Source organism: Quercus lobata, chromosome 3 (assembly GCF_001633185.2).
Source record: "Quercus lobata isolate SW786 chromosome 3, ValleyOak3.0 Primary Assembly, whole genome shotgun sequence".
Classification (NCBI taxonomy): domain Eukaryota; kingdom Viridiplantae; phylum Streptophyta; class Magnoliopsida; order Fagales; family Fagaceae; genus Quercus; species Quercus lobata.
The window spans coordinates 20,233,765-20,253,076 of record NC_044906.1 but is presented as its reverse complement, the minus strand read 5'-3'; the positions used below and the strand labels follow the sequence as shown (position 1 = coordinate 20,253,076).

The window sequence follows — 19,312 nt, the reverse complement described above, 5'->3', positions numbered from 1 at the left end:
TGCCACCCCTACATTTGAGTCTAAAATGTATCAAATGAATCTCAGGTTCTTTAAAATATCAAGTGTTGAGTAGTGTCTAGGTTATTTGTCTATCATCTTTGCAGCTTGTGAGGTTGTGCCCACGCATGGAGCTGGTAATAAAATAAAGCAAAATGATGTGGTTGTATATTAACTGCGACAATTGAGTAAAAAAGAACTGTGTCAAAGAAACAGCATCGGATAATCTTAATGAAGATAACTTTACACACTTACATAAGCGAAATGAAGTTTCTAATTTGACGCCCTAAATTTTGAATTTATATTGCCAGCAAAAATTACACTAACCATTGGTATAACATATCGCAAAAACCTATACTCAAAATGTTCCTAAAGCTATAACATATCGCAGACCCATTGGTAACAAAAACCCTAGTAAGGAAAAAAAAATCAATGGCTACAAACCAAAGTCCAGTTCAGCTCGCTTCAGCACAGATGTCACTCTCCTAAAAAATTCAGGTTCCTTTTCTTTGATATCATCAAGTGTGCTTGATTCATGCTCATCTGCCTAATTAGACAAGAAAACATAAAAAGAGAGTCATGAGATTTTCTAAAGCAAGCTCTTCAGGAAGGGAAAAAATAAAAAAGAAACAGCCAAATACTAGAACTGGCAAAAAAGATTGTCACGCTGTAAAGAGAAAATCGGTGCAACATTTCCTATATTGGCAAATAAATTCAATTAGCCACTACATTCCATTTTCGCATCACCTCAAATGGTGATTGATTTAATGTAGTTTGTAATGTCAATGCCTAAACAATAATGACCAAAACAATGTCACCCTCAACCTCTAGAGCTTAAATACTCTCTTCATGAGAGAGAGAGAGAGAGAGAGACAGAGACAGAGACAGAGAGGCATAGGGAAGGGTAAATATCTTTCCATTATATTGAGCAGAATAAAAATATAAGAAAATGATGACTATAAGATAATTGAAGCGTAAGTACCAAAAAAATAAGACCATTGTAAAATATAGTCCCCCCCCCCCCCTTTTCCCCCGGGCGATAAACCCATCGTGATATAGTGAGACACTTAAGTTTTCAGCTTTTAGGAAAATGAGTTAAGTGGCAAAACAGTAATAAAACACACAAAATGGGACCCATGCGGGTGACTTGTCTCGCTGCAGTCAGACAGCAGTAATTGTCACCAACAGCTCCTTGGTCCTTCACTCAAACTCATTTACTAACAGCCTAACACAGTAACACTAGAAGCAGAAACAGAGTCTCATTGATTTTGCTTCATCTCTCTTGGTCTATCATCTCCCTCCGGCTCTCGGTCTTTCAAAGTAACGCATCCACCGGATCCTCCATTATTTGTATTTACCAGAAAACCCACAAACACATATACAACATTCCAGCCAAAAACAACCATTTTCATCCTCCAAAATCCACAAATCTCTTCTCCAAGTACAAGTCCACAACAATGCAATCTGCTGCCAACACACACAAAACCCAGAAGCAGGAAACCCACCAAACCTTTAAGGACAGAGAGAGAGAGAGACAATGAGAGAGTATCAATTTGGAAAAATCCACACCGCGGGGAGAGAGAAAGGGCTGCCTGGAGAGAGAAGCAGCTGCCGATCTGTGGGTCTAGGGAGAGAGAAACGCATTGCTGTGTGGATTTCTGTGGGTTTGGCTTCTTTGGTTCAGTGGGTTTCTGTGGGGAGAGGAAAGAGGCAGTAGGCATACATGCAGGTTTTGAAGATAATGGGCAAATAGCCATTCTGACTAGTGGGACCCACCAAGTGAGTTAAAGTAGCTTTTTTGAAAAAGAAAACCAAGGGGATTTGGAGTGCCAAATACACTGAGAATGAGTTAGGAGAAAATAGATAGGCTTAAGGGGGATGGAGAGCTGTCTTCGAATCCGGAGGACATAGCCGAGTGTATTTCTCGCTTCTATAGGCAGTTCTATTATGAAGATGTGGTTAATAGACCTGTCCTTGATGACATGGAATTCTCTAGAAATTCTGAGGATGCTATTTGGTTCGATAGGCCGTTTGACGAGGAAGAGGTGTAAGGGGTGATTAATGGTTTTAATGGTGATAAGGCTCCTGGCCTAGATGGTTTTTCCGTGGCTTTTTTCTAGTCTTGTTGGAGTGTGTTGAAAGAAGAGATTATGGAAGTTTTTCAGAACTTTCATATTCAAGCTGTATTTGAGAAGAGTCTTAATACTGCATTTCTTGCCCTTTCCTAAAAAGGCAAATGCTGTGGAGATCAAGGATTTCTGGCCAATTAGTTTAGTTGGTGGGATGTACAAGATTATTTCGAAAGTGTTGGCTAATCGGTTCCAAAGGGTGGCATATGGGCTTATTTCAAATTCACAGAATGCATTTGTAAAAGGTAGACAAATCTTAGATTCCGTGTTAATTGCTTCTGAATGTATTGATAGTAGATTGAAGGCGTATGATCATGTGAATTAGGGTTTTCTAATGTATATGTTGCAGTGTCGTGGGTTTTCAAAAAAGTGGAGAAAATGGATTATGTTTTGTATTTCTACTGTTAAATTTTCCATTTTGATTAATGGAAGTACTTTAAATTTCTTTGGAAGCTCTAAGGGGATTAGGCAAGGTCCTCTATCTCTGTTGCTCTTTGATGTTGTTATGGAGGCTTTGAGACATGGCTGCCATTGCTGGATAGTTTTCGGGCTTCTCTGTAGGTTCTACACCTAGTACTTCGATGTTGGTGTCTCGTCTTTTATTTGCAAATGACACCCTTATTTTTTGTGATGCTAACCCTAATCAGCTGGTTACTTTGAGCGAGATTCAAACTAGATTTGAGGAGGTTTCAGGGTTAAGAATTAATTTGGGGAAGTCAGAGTTGGTACCAGTTAGTGAGGTACGTAATCTGGATGTGTTGGTGGGGCTATTGGGTTGTAGGCATTCTTCCCGTCCTTTGAAATATTTGGGGTTTCCTTTGTGGGCTAAATTCAAGGAGTTGTCGATCTGGAATCCTATATTAGAGAAGATGGAACGAAGACTAGCAAGGTGGAAGAGGCTTTATTTATCTAGGGGGGGGTTAAGTAACTCTTATTAAAAGTACTCTCTCCTCCTTACTTACTTATTTCCTTTCCATTCTTCCTATACCTAGGAAGGTAGGTAATCGCATGGAGAAATTATAGAGAGATTTCCTTTGGTGTGGTGTGAGTGGTGATTCTAAGTTACATCTGGTGAATTGGGCTAAGGTTTGTAAGCCAATTCAGGTTGGGGGACTAGGTATTAGACGATTGAGAAACTTTAACTCTGCTTTGTTGGGCAAGTGGTAATGGAGGTATGGTTTAGAGACAGATACGTTATGGAGGAGGGTTATAGAGGCGAAATATGTGAATACTTAGGGTGGTTGGTGCACAAAAAGGGTGACAAGTGCATATGGTGTTAGCCTTTGGAGGTTTATTAGAAGTGGCTGGCTGAACTTCTCTAAACTCCTACGATATGATGTAGGTGATGGTACTAGAGTGAAGTTTTGGAAGCATGTGTGGTGTGGGGATTGTATCCTTAAAGAGGCTTTTCTAGATCTTTACTGACTTAGTACTTAGTAAGGCTAGGGACTCTTCAGTGGCAAAGGTTATGTGTTGGTCTGGTGGGAGGATTCATTGGAATTTCCACTTTTATCATTCACCGCAAGATTGGGAGGAAGATTCTTTTAATTGGTTTATGGACATTTTTTACTCTTCGAAAGTGAGGGGGATTGGCCCTAATAAGGTTTATTGGAAGCCAGTAAGGATTAGAGGTTTGAAGTTAAAGGTTTCTATCTTTCTTTCTACCCACCTATTCTTTCTTTCCCTTGGAGGTTGGTGTGGCAATCGAAGGTCCTTCCAAGGGTGGCTTTCTTTTCATGGTCATCTTCGTTAGGTATGATTCTTACAACTGATAACTTTCGTAAAAGGCATATTATTGGTCTTGATTGGTATTACATGTGTAAGAGGTGTAGGGATTTGGTGGATCATCTTTTGCTTCATTGCCCCATTGCTTTTGAACTGTGGTTTTTCGTGTTTTGTATGTTTGGACTTGATTGAGTTATGCCACATAAGGTATTTGAGTTGTTTGAGTCTTGGCAAGATAAATTCGGGCAACATCACAATATAGATTTTTGGAGACTTGTGCCATGTTGCTTGATGTGGTGTATTTGGAGTGAAAGAAATGCTAGATGCTTTGAGGGATGTGACCGGTCATTGCTAGAGATTAAGTCTTTTTTCTTACATACTCTCCTTGCATGGAGTGTGGCTCTATCACATTTTTCTTATTTATCTTTTACTTGGTCATTGTAATTTTGGTTCTTGATTTTTGCCCCATAGTACATCCTCAATGTACTCAAGTTGGCTATTTTTTTTCTTAATAAAATTTTTTCATTACCTATCCAAAAAAAATTCTAATGGATAAAGCATTACCTTGAAACATCCAGATATAACACTATGGCATGTTTTGCTAGAAAATTGGTGGCAGGCATAAGCCATCTGCTTAGTGGAGCACATTTAGAAAATTCAGGTCATGTACTTATTGCTCAAGCACCTACATTTTGAGCTTTAATAGTTATGTGTGCTTTGATATACGATGACAAGGGAGGAAAAAAATGCAAGAAAAACACGACTAGGTAGTATTTTCTGTTTTTTGGGATGAGTTGCAATTAGTGTTATCTTCCATTGTATTAATGCCGCCAAAGTTACGTAATCTATTGATGGCTTCAAGATATCATGAGCACTCACTCATTCAATAAAATGTCAATAAATGATATATACCTCGCTAAACTTTAATAGAATTAAGTTTGACACTGTCGCGGGCTTTTCCTGATCCCACCTGAAGAAATGGAGACAAGCTCAAAAATGTCAGTGATAAAATAGTCTACATTCACCATCAGGGCAACATCAATTTCGATAAGAAAGATAACGCTACATGACAAACATGGTAGACATGGTGAAATTCAACAGATTTAGATGATCATAGTTTAATAGCTCAATGCTCTTGTGCACATACTTAACCGCAATTTACTCTAGTTCAAATATTTGAGAAAGATTACCTTGAAGGGAAAATGATGGTATTTATGTTCAGAATAGAATCTAACTGCACCAAACTGCTCAATACAAGATTCCAAATCAAGGTGCCAACTAAGAGAAAGACTGGAGAAAGGGCAAAACTCAGGTACACTTTCTTAGCTGCTGTATCATAGGTTCCTATGACAGCATTGACCAAGGCAGTACAAACAATATTACCATTTCCAATGACAATTGTTGGAAAGTAATGTAAATTTCACTTTCCAACAACAATAAAAGTCAATGCAACCATGTGTTTAAATTTAATTGGGGAACCTAAGGTACAACACCTAAGAAACTGTACCCGAGTTTTACTAGAGAGAAATCAGCAAATGAAGTGAGAGAAAGAATGACAACCAGTGAATGAACAGTAGACAAGGCCCTGATAAGAGATAAATAGCAGAAAAGGAGTGGTCAAGCCAATCCTAATTAAGATCTTAGGCTTTGTTTGCTGAGTTGACTATATAGTTCATACACCAAAAGACTAATTTTATAACTTTAGTATTTCTTTTTAATATTCTCCCCCAAATGCTAGGCAAGGTTCAAAATGGTCAATCACATCCAATACAAATGCAAACTATACCTCACAAGCATTAATTCATTAACAGATCGCCACATTCCACGTCCGACATCTTTTGGAGACTGCTCTCTTGCACTTCGTCCATGCCACAACTCTTTTGCAACGTACATCACTTCTTCAATATCTACCTACAAAAAATGGCAATAGATTACACAAGCATTTAACCAAAAAGTTTAAAGGACTTTCCCATAAAATCAAAATTTAATAACTAGCATATGGTGCCATGACTCTTCTCATTTTTATAGGAGGCCAAACTCATTCCACCTTATACTTGTAACTTTTTCTTCCTGGTATCAAGTCCTTTGGCAACTCTTAAAAGAGGTATCAATTATTAAACAAAAATAAAAAAATAAAAGATTGATAGCTAGAACCTTTTTTACTGACTAACTTGTAATTGGCCCCTAATTCTCTCCTAAAGTCTTGGCATCTCCTCCCCTTTATTTCAATAAGAGGAGTGTGAGCTCATATATTCATACAGGCAGGTAAAATGTATCTACCTAACCCAAGTGCACATGATGCATACAATAAATTTTACATAAAAGAATTAGAAGAGAGAGCTGATCACAAAATTTGGGACTAAGGCTTGTTGTGGTTGTTGATAAGAATTAGAAGAGAGAGAGAGAGAGAGAGAGAGAGAGAGAGAGTAAGAGAGGTCTTATCTGCTCCAAAGAACTAACAAACTTAATATTAAAAGAGCCTAAAAAGAGCTTTAGGAATTAGTCAGGTGCTAAGTGAACTCTAGACACCTTATTAGCAAATAAATAAATAAGAGCAATTTTGTTTAACAATAACTTATCAAGGGAAACTTCATACCTGGACTTCCATGGCTGTGCCATACAATGATTCCTCATGCTCAATAAGGCGTTGATGAAGCATCCGGTAATGATCCATGTCCAAATTTACCACAGGCTCTGTTTGGACTTGCACCCCTGCTAGTTGCGTCACAACATAGGAGGCCATTACTTGTCCAAAAATTGCAGGGACGGTTCCTAGAACAGGTATTATGCGAACCCTAAACCCTGGTACTATCTGATATAAGGATAAGAAGTTAGAATGTTTACAAATAGGGAGAAATTAATTAATTTTCTTGTACAATATCTAGTTTTGTTTTTTTCTTTTTTTTTTGGTTGATAAGTAACGAAAATTTTATTTCTAGGTACACAAGGGGTGCAATAAAAAAGAATAACAAACAGCTCTCTAACTACAATGCTCAACCAAATCTAAAAGAGGAAAAAAAGGAGTTAATTACTTTTATGGATAAATACGCCAAATATCAAAATTCTTTGGAGTAAATTACTTTTTTGGGGAAAAAAAAAAAAAGGAAAAGAAAAGAAAAGAAAAGGTAACATATACTTCAAACTAACAAGTAAAACATTTGCACCTGATAGTCTGAGGGATTTTCTTCTTCTCCACTTGGTCCCTTAAATGGAAGCAGTTTTGCTTTAGGTTTCTCGAGCGAAAACACAACAGGAATGCCACCGTCAATGCCATGATCTCTCCTTAGTCGGTGTCTTACCTGAAACAGAGATTTGGGAAAAACGAGTTGCATATTAATGCCTGTAATAATAATAACCAAAAAGCATGCAATCTTCACCTAGTAAATAAATGAAGGAAAAAGTAAATTTGTCCCAATACTTTTATATTAGTTGAGCGCCAATAAAAGTAGTTAATGTGAAGTAAATGCAATCATAAACTGAAAATTATCATATACGCATATTACTAAGGAGCCTCCAATTTCCTTTTTTGTTTTTTGTGTGGAATAGAGGGAGGGTGGGGGTGGGTAAGGGGATTCCTTTTAAAGAAGACATATTTAGGTGATTCTCTTCTTTCACAACTTTTTTTATTTTACATGTACTTGAAAGATGCCTTGTCCTCCTCTCTTTTAGATTCTCCTCTCTTTTCAGTACTCATTTCCTGTAAAAAATCAACACTACTTTATATCTGTTGATTAAAAAAATAAAGGGAAAATTACACTTCAACCACAAAAGGTTTGTGTCGAATTTGGTTTGCTAACTTGAAGTTCAACAAGTTGCACTTTACCCACTTTGGTCAACACCATTAGCCGTGTACACTCACTCATTCTCCAAAGTCCAGACATTAAAAAAATTGATATGAAGCACCCACAGATAATCCCAGTTCTCCATCTCCTTCATGACCTCCAGTCCTTTTCATCAATGAAACTAATACGCTTCACAAGCAAGATCCTTACCAAGTGAACACTTAACACCTTTTGTATATTTGAGCCTTTTTTCATTTAAATGGGAATCCTTTAATTTTAATTATACAAAGCTTTTGTAAATCTGTTAGTTGGTACTTTCAGATTTAGAGGAATTTGTGGTGACATGAAGGCCAGTTGATGAGGATGATAGGAATTTGTGGTTTTGATAGCCAGGTTTTGATAGCTGGCCATCAAAACCACCACAGTCCAACCTTATAACCTGTCAAGACCCATTACCCGCTGCTCATAAAACCCCTAATCACCACCCCTAGGCCCTATCATTGGTGGGATAACCCTGAACACCTCACTGTCATCCATAGCTCCCCTCCCCCCCCCCAACCCCCCCCCCAAAAAAAAAAAAAAAAAAAAACCCTCACCGACAGCACCGAAGTTTCAAACACCCAACTGCAGCCAACACCATGGGCAAGAGTCACCATTATGACACTCACCGCCCGAAAATCCAACACCCACCACCAGCCAATACTCAGTTTCCCCACAACTCCATCATGGCACTAACACCATGTCACACCCATTTGTTTTGAAATGCAAACAAGAATTGCAACCTAGCAGCACTTGACCCCATAGTCCTAAATACCACCATGAACACATGGCCAACCACAGCAAAACACCGCCACCACCAGCAAACCAACATCATTGCCAAGTGTGCCAACCTACACTTGCTACCCAAAATCCATCACCATCACATCTACATTCTGAAAACAAACCAGCCACCAATCCAATGCCCGCCACCAGCTGTTACTCAATTTCCCCACAACCCCGTCATAGCACTAACACCACATTGCACTCTTTTTTTTTTTTGGAAATGCAAGAAAGAATTTCAAACTGGCAGCACTCAACTCCATAGCCCTAACACACCCCATGAGCCACTGTCCAACGACAGCGAAACCAACATCACCATCTGCCTACACCTGCTACCCAAATCTATCGCCACCCATCCACAATAACAGTGGAGGCTTATGAGGCTTACAAGCAAATAAAGCTTGAGTCGAAAGCTATATTATAATGCCTATGGTGGGTGGTTCAAGGGTTCTGGTTTGTGGGGGCAATGGTAAAGAAATGGAGAAGGTGTGTTCTCCATTTCTTTTAAGACAGCTGCGATAAGGAATCCTATTTTGGAGAAAATGGAGAAGAAGCTATCTGGGTGGAAGCGGCTCTATTTATCTAAAGGTGGTAGACTCATGCTTATAAAGAGTACTCTCTCAAGTCTCCCTACGTATTTTTTATCTCTTTTTACTATTCCTAAAGCTGTGGCGGCTAGATTGGAAAGTATTCAGAGGAATTTTCTGTGGGGGTCTTCTGAGGGGAGTTTCAAGTTTCCGTTGGTGGCTTGGGATAAGGTGTGTTCTCCCGTTGAGAGGGGCGGTTTAGGGATAAGAAATGTGGTGTCTTTTAATCAAGCTCTTTTAGGGAATTGGCTATGGAGATTTGGTCATGAAGCTACCCATCTCTGGAGGAGAGTTATCTCCTCAAAATATGGTGAGGGTCAAGGGGGGTGGTGCACTAAAGTCTGCAGGAGGGCTCATGGGTGTGGTCTTTGGAGAAGCATTAATGAAGGGTGGGAGAGCTTTTCTAAGCATCTGTCCTTTGAAGTGGGTGATGGTACTCGTATCCGCTTTTGGCATGATAGGTGGATTGGTGAGAATTCTTTAAAAGATCGCTATCCTGAGCTTTATGCATGTTCAGCGATCAAGGATGCTTGCATCTCTGAGGTTTTGTGGGCTCCAGAAAGGGGTTCTGTTAGAGTGTGGAATTTAAGGTTTTATAGAGCGTTTGAAGATTGAGAGTTGGTTGCTTCTTACTCTCTTTTTCAGCTTATCCATCCTCGTATTCCTCGAGGTGATAGGAGAGATACTCTTCGCTGGGGGTTGAAAGGGGATGGGAAGTTCGACACCCGGTCTTACTACCATGAGATTCGGGGTGCCTCGAATTCTTTATTTCCTTGGAAGGGTGTTTGGAAACCAAAGATTCCTAAGCGCGTGGCTTTTTTTCTGTGGACTACTGCCCATGGTCGGATCCTCACTTTGGATAACCTAATGCTTAAGGGTCGTCCTCTAGCTAATTGGTGTTGTACGTGTTGCTCTGATGGAAAGTCGGTAGACCACCTTCTTCTTCATTGTCCTATTATTCATTCCCTATGGGCTTTCATGCTTCAGGCTTTTGGTATTCATTGGGTTATGCCGGGTTCGGTGGCGGGTTTGTTATCTAGTTGGCATCAATGGCTTGGGAAGCATAATTCGGAAATTTGGAACTTGGTTCCAGGGTACTTAATGTGGATTGTGTGGCTGGAGCGAAATCGTCGATCTTTTGAAGATAAAGAGAAAACGTTGGAGGAGTTAAAGATTTTATGCCAACGCAGTCTAATGGAGTGGTCTCATTGCTGGGGTTTTACTGAGTGTTCTTCCCTCTCTGAGTTTATGCCTTCCCTTAGCTTAGTTTCCTGACTTCTCTCTTGCTATTGTGTTGTGTAGTGTTGTGCTGTGTTGCTGTTTTATTGCTGTTGTGCTGTGTTGTTGTTCATCATCATGAACATCTTGTACTTCTCTTTTCTTTTTTTTCCTCTTTAATATAAGTTTTCTAATTACCTATCAAAAAAAAATAATCTTAGGTGGGGTAAAGAGCAAACTCAGACCATACCACAAGCAGAGAAAGTATAATTACCCCAAAAATAAAATACATAAACAAGATGGCACATATCCGTATTTAGGAAGTCTAACAGATAAATTATAGCACACCTGAGATACTCAGAATACTTAAATCAAGTTTGTAACAAAGATACATGCATATGTACACACAGTGCACACATTCAAAAAAAAGAATTGCATTTACTTATTTATTTTTTATAAACACTCAAATACGAAGATATTGATTATATGTATATACTAAACGATTATTTCATTTTATTTCTTTTAATTGATAAATATGAGCTACAAAATATCTAAGTTCCAAAATGCATAAGACGTTAGTTTTCATGTTTTATAGATGGGCATCTTTTATGCAACATGGTTCTACAAAAAAACAATCAGACGGAAGCATATTCAAAACTGCTGAACAGCTTAAAATTTGTTGATAAGAAAAATGAAAAAATCATTACCGCACGAGATAGAGGGTCATTTGTTGACTCTTTCAAATCAGCAACACGTATTCTTGTTGGATCAGCTCTTGCACCAGCTCCGGTTGCAGATAGAACTTTCAGACCCCTACGTACACATGCAGCAAGAAGTGCCACCTATTACATATAACAAATCAACAAATTGAAAATTGAAACTTCATTACTATCATAATTCTTGTTTGGAACACAGCAGTGAATTATAATGACAGAGGGGCGGCTGGAGAAAAATAATTTTTTGGCTTGTGTAGACTTGTAAAGACATTGTTTTCAGGTGCAGACCAAATTTTGTAGAAAATGTCCAATGTCATTCTCACATCATTGTCATATGCATCTAAATCAAGTCTTGCTAGCATGGCCCTTCCCAAAAAAATTAATCCATATACAAAAGGAAGAACCCATATCCACAATTCGGATACAATAGAATTTTTTTTATCAGTGCCTCCATATCATCAAATCATAAAATTAGCAAAATTTCTTACACTCAAGGCTGAAAACAGCATCATATTACATTGGATCAAATGATCATATAAAGCACATATATACATACAAACCAATGTTACATGGACTCCAGTGTCAGGTGCTGGCATGTCCCCAAGTGTATAACCCACTTAATAATCCAGTTAAAGTTACATTTCCTCTCTCTCTCTGCAAGGAGGTGTAGGGTTAGGGGGCTAGTATATGTTGAATTTGTTTGAAGTTCAAGTTTTATTTGGTTTTTAGTGTGAGTGAGAAAGAAAGGAGATTGGAGATGATGAGGAGGTGATTGGGATGGACATCCAAGCTAGGTAGAGGGGTACACGGATGTGGCTTATGGAGAAGTATTCAAATGGGATGGGAGGAATTTAGCAAAAATATTCGGTTCCAGGTAGGGGTGGGCAATAGAGTTAAGCTTTGGACAGATCAATGGTGTGGGGAGTCTCCACTTCAATTGTCTTTTCCGAATGTGTTTGGGATGGCTTCCAATAAAGAGGCATCAGTGGCCTCTTCTCTTGAAAGATTGGGGATAGAAGAACGGAGAAGTTGGGATGTTCATTTTATTCGGAGACCAAATGATTAGGAAATGGGTGGTGTGGATGATTTTCTCCGCACCTTGGATTCGAATCTACCTCCCACTGAGAATGGAGATCGTGTGCGATGGAAGTTGACAAAGAATGGGGACTTTGATGTTCAATCGTTTTACAATAAGTTAAGAAGTCCTTTGCCCATAACTTTTCCTTGGAAAGGTGTATGGAAGATCAAGGCTCCTTGGCGTGTTTCCTTCTTTGTGTGGACTGCTGTGTGGGATAAGATCCGTACAAGTGATAATTTGAGGGATAGAGGGATGGATTTTGTTGACTAGTGCATTATGTGCCGTTGTAATGGGGAAACGGTGGATCATTTGCTTCTTCATTGTGGTAAGGCTCATAGGTTGTGGAGTTTGGTGTTTAGATCTTTTGGAATTTCATGGGTTTTGCCAAGAACGGTTGCAGATACTCTCTTTGGTTGGTGGAATTGGCTTGGAAAACATTCGTCTAGCATTTGGAATTTAGCTCCTTTGTGCTTAATGTGGTGTCTTTGAAGGGAGCGAAATTGGAGGACTTTTGAGGACTTGGAAAGCTCGGATGACCAATTATTGGCCTCTTTCAGAAGCTCCCTTTTTGGCTGGTCTAGGGCTTGGGGAATCACCTCTAGTGACTCTCTCCCTATGTTCCTTAGCTCTCTCCTTTGTATTTAGTATCTTTTCCTTTCTTTTTTCTCTCTTCTTTTTCTTTCCTATCTGTATTTTTCTCGCTGCCTTATGGTTTTCTGCATAAGGCAGTGTTCTTGAATATATATCCTTATTACTTATCAAAAAAAAGATGATGAGGAGGTGAGGAGCTTTTGATAACTATGAAGAGAGAAGAGAACCCCTAACTGAAAGAAAACGCACACACACACACACACACACATATATATATATTTACATATATTTAAGGGCATTTATGTAAATATACTTGAAGTGGGGAAACTAAAACCCATCCCTGCCTCACCATCAAGTCAATATATTTCACCTTGCCCTTACCCTGCCACTACATCAAATTGGGGAAAACCCGCTGCCTTCACGGGTGGAAGCAAGGGGAAAAATTGCCGCCCCCCTAAATGCACGTGTATATTACTAAGAAAAAACCAAACTATTCCTATTCATGCTTGCAATGATGGAATAATCTCAAAACTAATAGATTGCATCTTATAGTGTTCAAATATGATTTTTACATATGACGAAGCTCAATTTGCAACAATTGAATGAAAGAGTGTGTTCCATATAAGCAAAACTGGAAGATTTGTCTTTTATGCAAGAAACTTTGAATAAGTAGCAGTTACTATTGTGGCTAAATATCTTTGCCAAAATAAAGTTGATCAAGAACTTAGATGTTTTAAGTTAGATATAATTTTATTCCAACCATTGTTGAAAAACATTGCACCTGTTAGCCCTTCAAAATCTGATAGATGTGGCCCTGCCTAGTTGCTGTTAAACCAACTTCAATCGGGTGTTAGTTCAATGCAACAAGGAGTTGCACTAAAGAGAGAAATCCAGCCTTACATTTCACCCCATGTTCGATTTCAAGACCAGCTAAAAGAATGCATTACAAGGGCAACGGAGATCACAACTGACCAAGGTGAGCATAAGGTTGATCATGGAAAAGTCAAGACCATGGAAGATACTGAAGTTATGGCTATGGATCAATTCAAGAAGGATTTAAAGTTGAAAAGACTTTCAAGCATTGATTTTATTATTCCAAATGAATTTAATGATATGGAGTGAAAAATAGATTCTTTATCTTTAATGCTTCCATAGGTGTTTGAAGAATGGGTGCAAGTTTCATGTTTAATAGTTAATACTTTAACACTTCAAAACCCAAGGCCAAGTTTTTCCCACCTGCGGAACAATGATGAAACGATAGAAGATTGATTTGCTACTACTTTGCGTATTCACTAATTCAAGACATATTTATGAGTCTTTTAAGGTTAAAACAGTTTTTAATTTAGATTTTATTATATTAGTTATGGTCCATTTTGTATTCAAGGGTTAAACTATAATTTCTGCAATTCTTGTTAATTAAGGTCCAAAAACTAGTATTAAATTATTTGAGTATTCAACAGTAGTAATTTTGGTGCAGGTAAAACTAAATTCATGAATGTTAATCATAGTTATAGGCAAGAAAAGTTACCTTTGTATCAATGTTATCGATGCAGTCCAAAACAAAATCAGGGTTTCCCAAAAGAATTTCTTCTTCAGATGATGCATCATATAATAGCACTTTTGCATCTATATGGCACTCTGGGAAGATTGATAGGAAATGCTCTTTCAGGCACTGGGCTTTTGGAATGCCAACATCTGCTCTTGTTGCAACAGCGTGTCGGTTAAGTGATGAAAGTGATACCTTCTCATGTAATTAATGAATGAGTACATATATCTTATGAATCTAATCAAATAAATTCTAATCAATGCAAATATGAAAGCAAAAATCAATACTCCTTTTATTATTTTTTTCTACTAATGTCAGTCTTCTATCATTACTAGCATTCTTAAGAGTTAGGAGGGACCATTTTGTCCACAACAAATAAAAAATTTATAAAATTACTGAAAAGTAATTAAAAGTAAAGTGCTTCATGGAACCAGTGTGCCGTATGTTCGGAATATTATCAAAACATGATTGATCATCCAGTTAATGCAAGCTATCATGTGAAAAAGTCATCTTTGCTGGTACATTTGAACAGCTTTGACCATATATCAAAATTTTGGTCAAAGTTTCATGTTCTGGATAGTGTTGAAAGAGCAATAAAGGTATGAAATTGAAACAATCAATTCCATAAATTTTTTCCAATTTTCCAACTTAGGGGGGGAAAAAGTGGATGTGTTTTTTCCTTTTCTTATTTTCAAGAGTGGTACCCCGCCCGGGGGGGGGGGGGGAGAGAGAAATTATGAGAAACTGTTCTAGAGAAGCACTCAGAAATTCACAAGGTAGGGAGGAAAGTTTTAGTTCCTCTTCAGTTGGGTAGCTTAAATCATATCATATCATAAACTAGAAGTAATTTAAAGTTCACCTTCAAGTTAAACTATGACACTAATAAGGTAAAAATCATGGATCTTATAGAGTACCATTTTTTTTGTAGTACATCACAACAATAAATTATCATCATTTAAGTGCATTTTAATAACCGGTTACTTTCTAGTTTAGGTATCAAAGATCCATGTCCTATTGCCAAGCTGGATGATGAATACACATCAAACGATTCAAACCACTATTTGATGCAAATACGCATTCATTAAAAACAATAATTAGCCAGTGGTTTAAATCCCTTCTTTACATTACAATTTCTGTAAAATAGACACTAAGGGAAATCTCATCAGATATTTCTCAGTTTAGTAAAATAAACTAAAAGAAAGCTTCATGTGTGGATTTAGCATAGGAGTAGACACACCAACATGGTGAAATGTGTATTATAGAGTTATGAAAAACAATAAGAGAACACAAACATTAAAAAGAAAAAAGAAAAAAAAAAGGGACAAAATCAAAGAGAGACCTCACAGAATATACCTGGTCAAAGTCCACAAGGAGAAGCCTGCCAACCCCCGATCTCAGAAGCATAGATGCTGCATGACTACCCACCCCCCCAAGACCAATGACCACAACATAGGATGCAGTCACATTCTGTTGAGACTCAAGGCCGAAGAATTGAATGTTCCTAATAATAGCAGAAAAGTAACAACTCCAATTATGCTAACAGTTAACAACATCAAAATAGCAATCCACTCAGAGAAAGACCCCACTCCCACACAGTTGCCATCGCATTCTATCCAGGCCTTCACATGTTGGTAAATTAGATAAAATCCTTACAATGAATTGATTGAGGAAGCATCACATCAGAATGTTGGACCAGTGTTGTATGTGTGAAAAGAGCAGGGAAACTACAGATCACTTACTACTCCATTGTGAAGTAGTCAATGAAATTTGGGATATGATCTCATGTTCACTTAGAGTGCAGTGGGTCATGCTTAGATGGGAGGTGAATTTACTCCCTTATTGGAAAAGAAAATTTGGTAGGCACCATAATGCAAACATGTAGAATGCCATTCCCTTATGCATCATGTAGTATATTTGGGGAAAATGCAAAATTAGAAAACAAGTTTAAAGTAGAAGCTTTTAGTGTTGAAGACCCTCTATGATTGGAAAGCTGCTAATGGCTGTTTTCTTTTTCAAAATTGTTAGAAATTATCAATCTTTTTTTCTTTTCATGATTTCTTGGTGTTTATCTTGTATATTTCATGTGTACATAGGTTGTACCCCTTTGCACTCTTAATGAATTCGGTTTACTGGTAAAAAAAAATAATAATAACTTAATTGGTGACACCAATAGTACCTGGTCAATTGTTCAGAAACTATCTCATCTTTTAGAAGGTTTAAACCAGCCACCCCATGGTTCTGGTTCCCAGAAACTGTGCAGCCTTTAGCATTCTCAGATACAAGTCCATTCCCTTCGATAACAATTGTAAGAAATATAGAATTACAGTTGATTAGTCACTAAAAAATAAAAATCACATATAAAAACCATGTAAGAAAAAATAAAAACCAGTTAGTTGTTAGTGACATAGAAAGCCACCATTTTTAGGTGATAAAGGTCAAATTAGGAATCTATCTTCGTGTTATTGTGCTGGGCTTTAGGATGGGAAAAGTTATGTCTTGGACTTTGTTATAGTGAGAGAAAGGCTTTAGGGTTTCTAGATTGACTTAGGATTGGAAAATATATAATTTTGGTGACTGAAAGAGACTGGGAGTCGAGGTATCCACTCCCTGGTAATTCTCAAGAATCTCAACAGCAACAAGATAAGGATTTTAGGGTTGTTTTCAGGGGTTATTTGATGGCAAATAGTTAGAAAAAAAAAAAGTAGGCTTTTAGGGTTTTCACAAGGAGAGGAAAGGGTGTGATTTGGGTCAAAAACAGGGAAGAAAAGATAGAAATTTGTTGTAATTCAACTTATCAAAAAATAATTTGTTGTAATTCAGGGGGATGGACTGTTTTAACAATGACATGAACAATAGCAGCACACCAAAGAGGGAGAACACTTTAGGCACTCAACCTCAATCCATGAATCACTTTTGAAAAAATAAAATAAAATAAAAACTGTAAAAAAACCAACTTTGTCATTCCATATCAAACCACGAATTACTTTATATTCTATTAATCAAGTCTAAATTCTTTTTAACAGTGAATAATATTGATAACAACTCATTGACTCTTAATTTGACTAGCAAACAATAGGAAAACCCAATAAAATGTTCCTCAAACTATCATGAAAAATCTGAAAATAATCTACCCCAAAAATAAAATTATGCACATGAATTTATAAAAGTTCAAGATCTGCCCTTACACATAAAAATGTCTACAACTCGTAATTTTTTTTTATTGGTTCCTAGAACTCATAGATTAATAATTTAATAATCGTGTTAAAAGCAATTTTCACCTAGTGACTTGACTTCAAAATCATACGAGACTCATGTCAATCCAATTTTATGCTAAGCTTCACACAAGAAAAGCTTTAAGTCGCCAAAACTGAAATTTACTGCAACTTGACATTTCTTCCATGGCTGCATGATCAGGTCTTTGCACTATGTGTGGGCATAGGGGTTGGCTTGGGGGAGGGGGGAGGGTGAAGAAATAAACAAGAAGAAATACGATGCCAATTAGCTCCAACTCAAATTGCAAATCCTTCTTCCATGATAACAGTGATGGAAGGTGAGGTCCTATGTTCAAGGCCCACAAGGTGTGTGTGTGTGTGTGAAACTTATCAATTAAAGTTAAAAAATAAAAATCTCATACTCCTCCAAATTTTGGCATACATTATACCTAGAATTTTTTACATCCTTCTACTCTACTTCTACTTCTACTTCTACTCTTTAATTTTTTAATCATAAAAGGCATGCCAGAATGGTGTTAGTTAGTACTAAGACAACTCCTCATTGTTGAATCTTTTTTCTTTTTCTTTTTTTGTATAATTTTTCTCCATAATTTACCAGTCATGTTCTTCCTAACTAAGATTTCACAGTTTTTGAAAGAACAATAATACAGAAAACAGTTTTTACATGCAAAGACAGTAACTATTTATTTACAAAACAACAAAGCTATCAAAGTTCAGAGCAGATAAAATCTTTGTAATACACCAAACCCAAAATGCAATAACACCAAAATTGCTACATATCAAAGTCAAGCAAATACATGTCATACTCATAAATATAGGTTTCATCATATGCCTACATAGCACCATAAGCAACCAAAAATAAAGCCACTTTGACTGGAATATCTAAGTGCAAGATGGCTCTACAATCTATATCTATTATAATTGCCAAACCTTTGTTTTCGGCAAAAGCTTCTTATAGAGGCCAAACCTATTATTTTAAATCAATTGAATAAAGTTAGTCACTAGATCACTTACTATTAATTTCAATAGCCTTTTCCTCCCATTGCTTTGCAACACTTCTACAATGATACACAACCAACCTTAGCCAAAAGTAATGAAAATCTGCATAATATAGTAAATTTCTTGATTTTTATAGTTCTTGCAATGCTGGTAGTGCAATTATAAAAAATATAAAAGCAAACAAAATTTGGATAATTTTCTTTCCTATGAATATGATTTTGCCTTTTCTTTTAACACTGAATCGTGAAACTTCATTCAACAAAGCCAAACAGCTCCATTAGTTTTTTTTCCCAGGAAACTGAAGTAAAGGAAAGAAAAGAGAAGAAAGTTTGTAATTTGATTTTCCTGAGTTTTAGGCTAAGGAAATGAAAAGAGTGAGAATTTGAAGAAAAAATTATATATATTGGCAGCGAAGCGGAGACAAAGTAAAATAAATGAATGACTAGCCTTGGAAGAAGCTTGAGAAGAAAGACTGTGGAAACAGAGCCCAAAACAACTCCAGCTCCCACCAAACCTAACCATTTTACTCTCTCCTCCATTTTCCTTCTCCTTTTCTACGATCCCAAACAAAGCTGAAAAGCAGGGGTTACTGCAATTGGGGCACTCTGAGAAATTAGTAGGGTTTTGAGATCGTACATGTCACTTATTCAAAAATAAATATATAAATAATGCCAAAAGGGAAAAAAAAAATTATATTATTAATTATAGTGTGCATTTGACATGTATGAAATTTGCCAATTTATTTTATTATTTAATTTATTTTTACTACTATTTATGAGTTTCACTATATTTTTTGATATTATTCATGGATATCAACTATTTCAATTAACTTTTACCTTTATATACACAGTAATTTCAACAAAAAGTTTTTAATTTTAACAAAATAAACAAA

General features: G+C 37.0%; 1 protein-coding gene across 1 annotated transcript; it reads right to left on the bottom strand.

The window, feature by feature from the left end:
- Nucleotides 1-433: 433 nt before the first annotated feature.
- LOC115979260 (tRNA threonylcarbamoyladenosine dehydratase-like) lies at nt 434-19,047 on the bottom strand. The gene is made up of 11 exons (XM_031101241.1): nt 18,868-19,047; nt 18,436-18,479; nt 16,365-16,479; nt 15,542-15,689; nt 14,171-14,383; nt 10,965-11,099; nt 7,016-7,150; nt 6,448-6,663; nt 5,638-5,762; nt 4,764-4,821; nt 434-544 (listed from the first exon to the last, which is right to left on the bottom strand). The coding sequence occupies exons 1-11, from the start codon at nt 18,957-18,959 to the stop codon at nt 434-436; spliced, it is 1,392 nt and encodes a 463-aa protein (XP_030957101.1). The 5' UTR covers nt 18,960-19,047.
- Nucleotides 19,048-19,312: the final 265 nt, after the last annotated feature.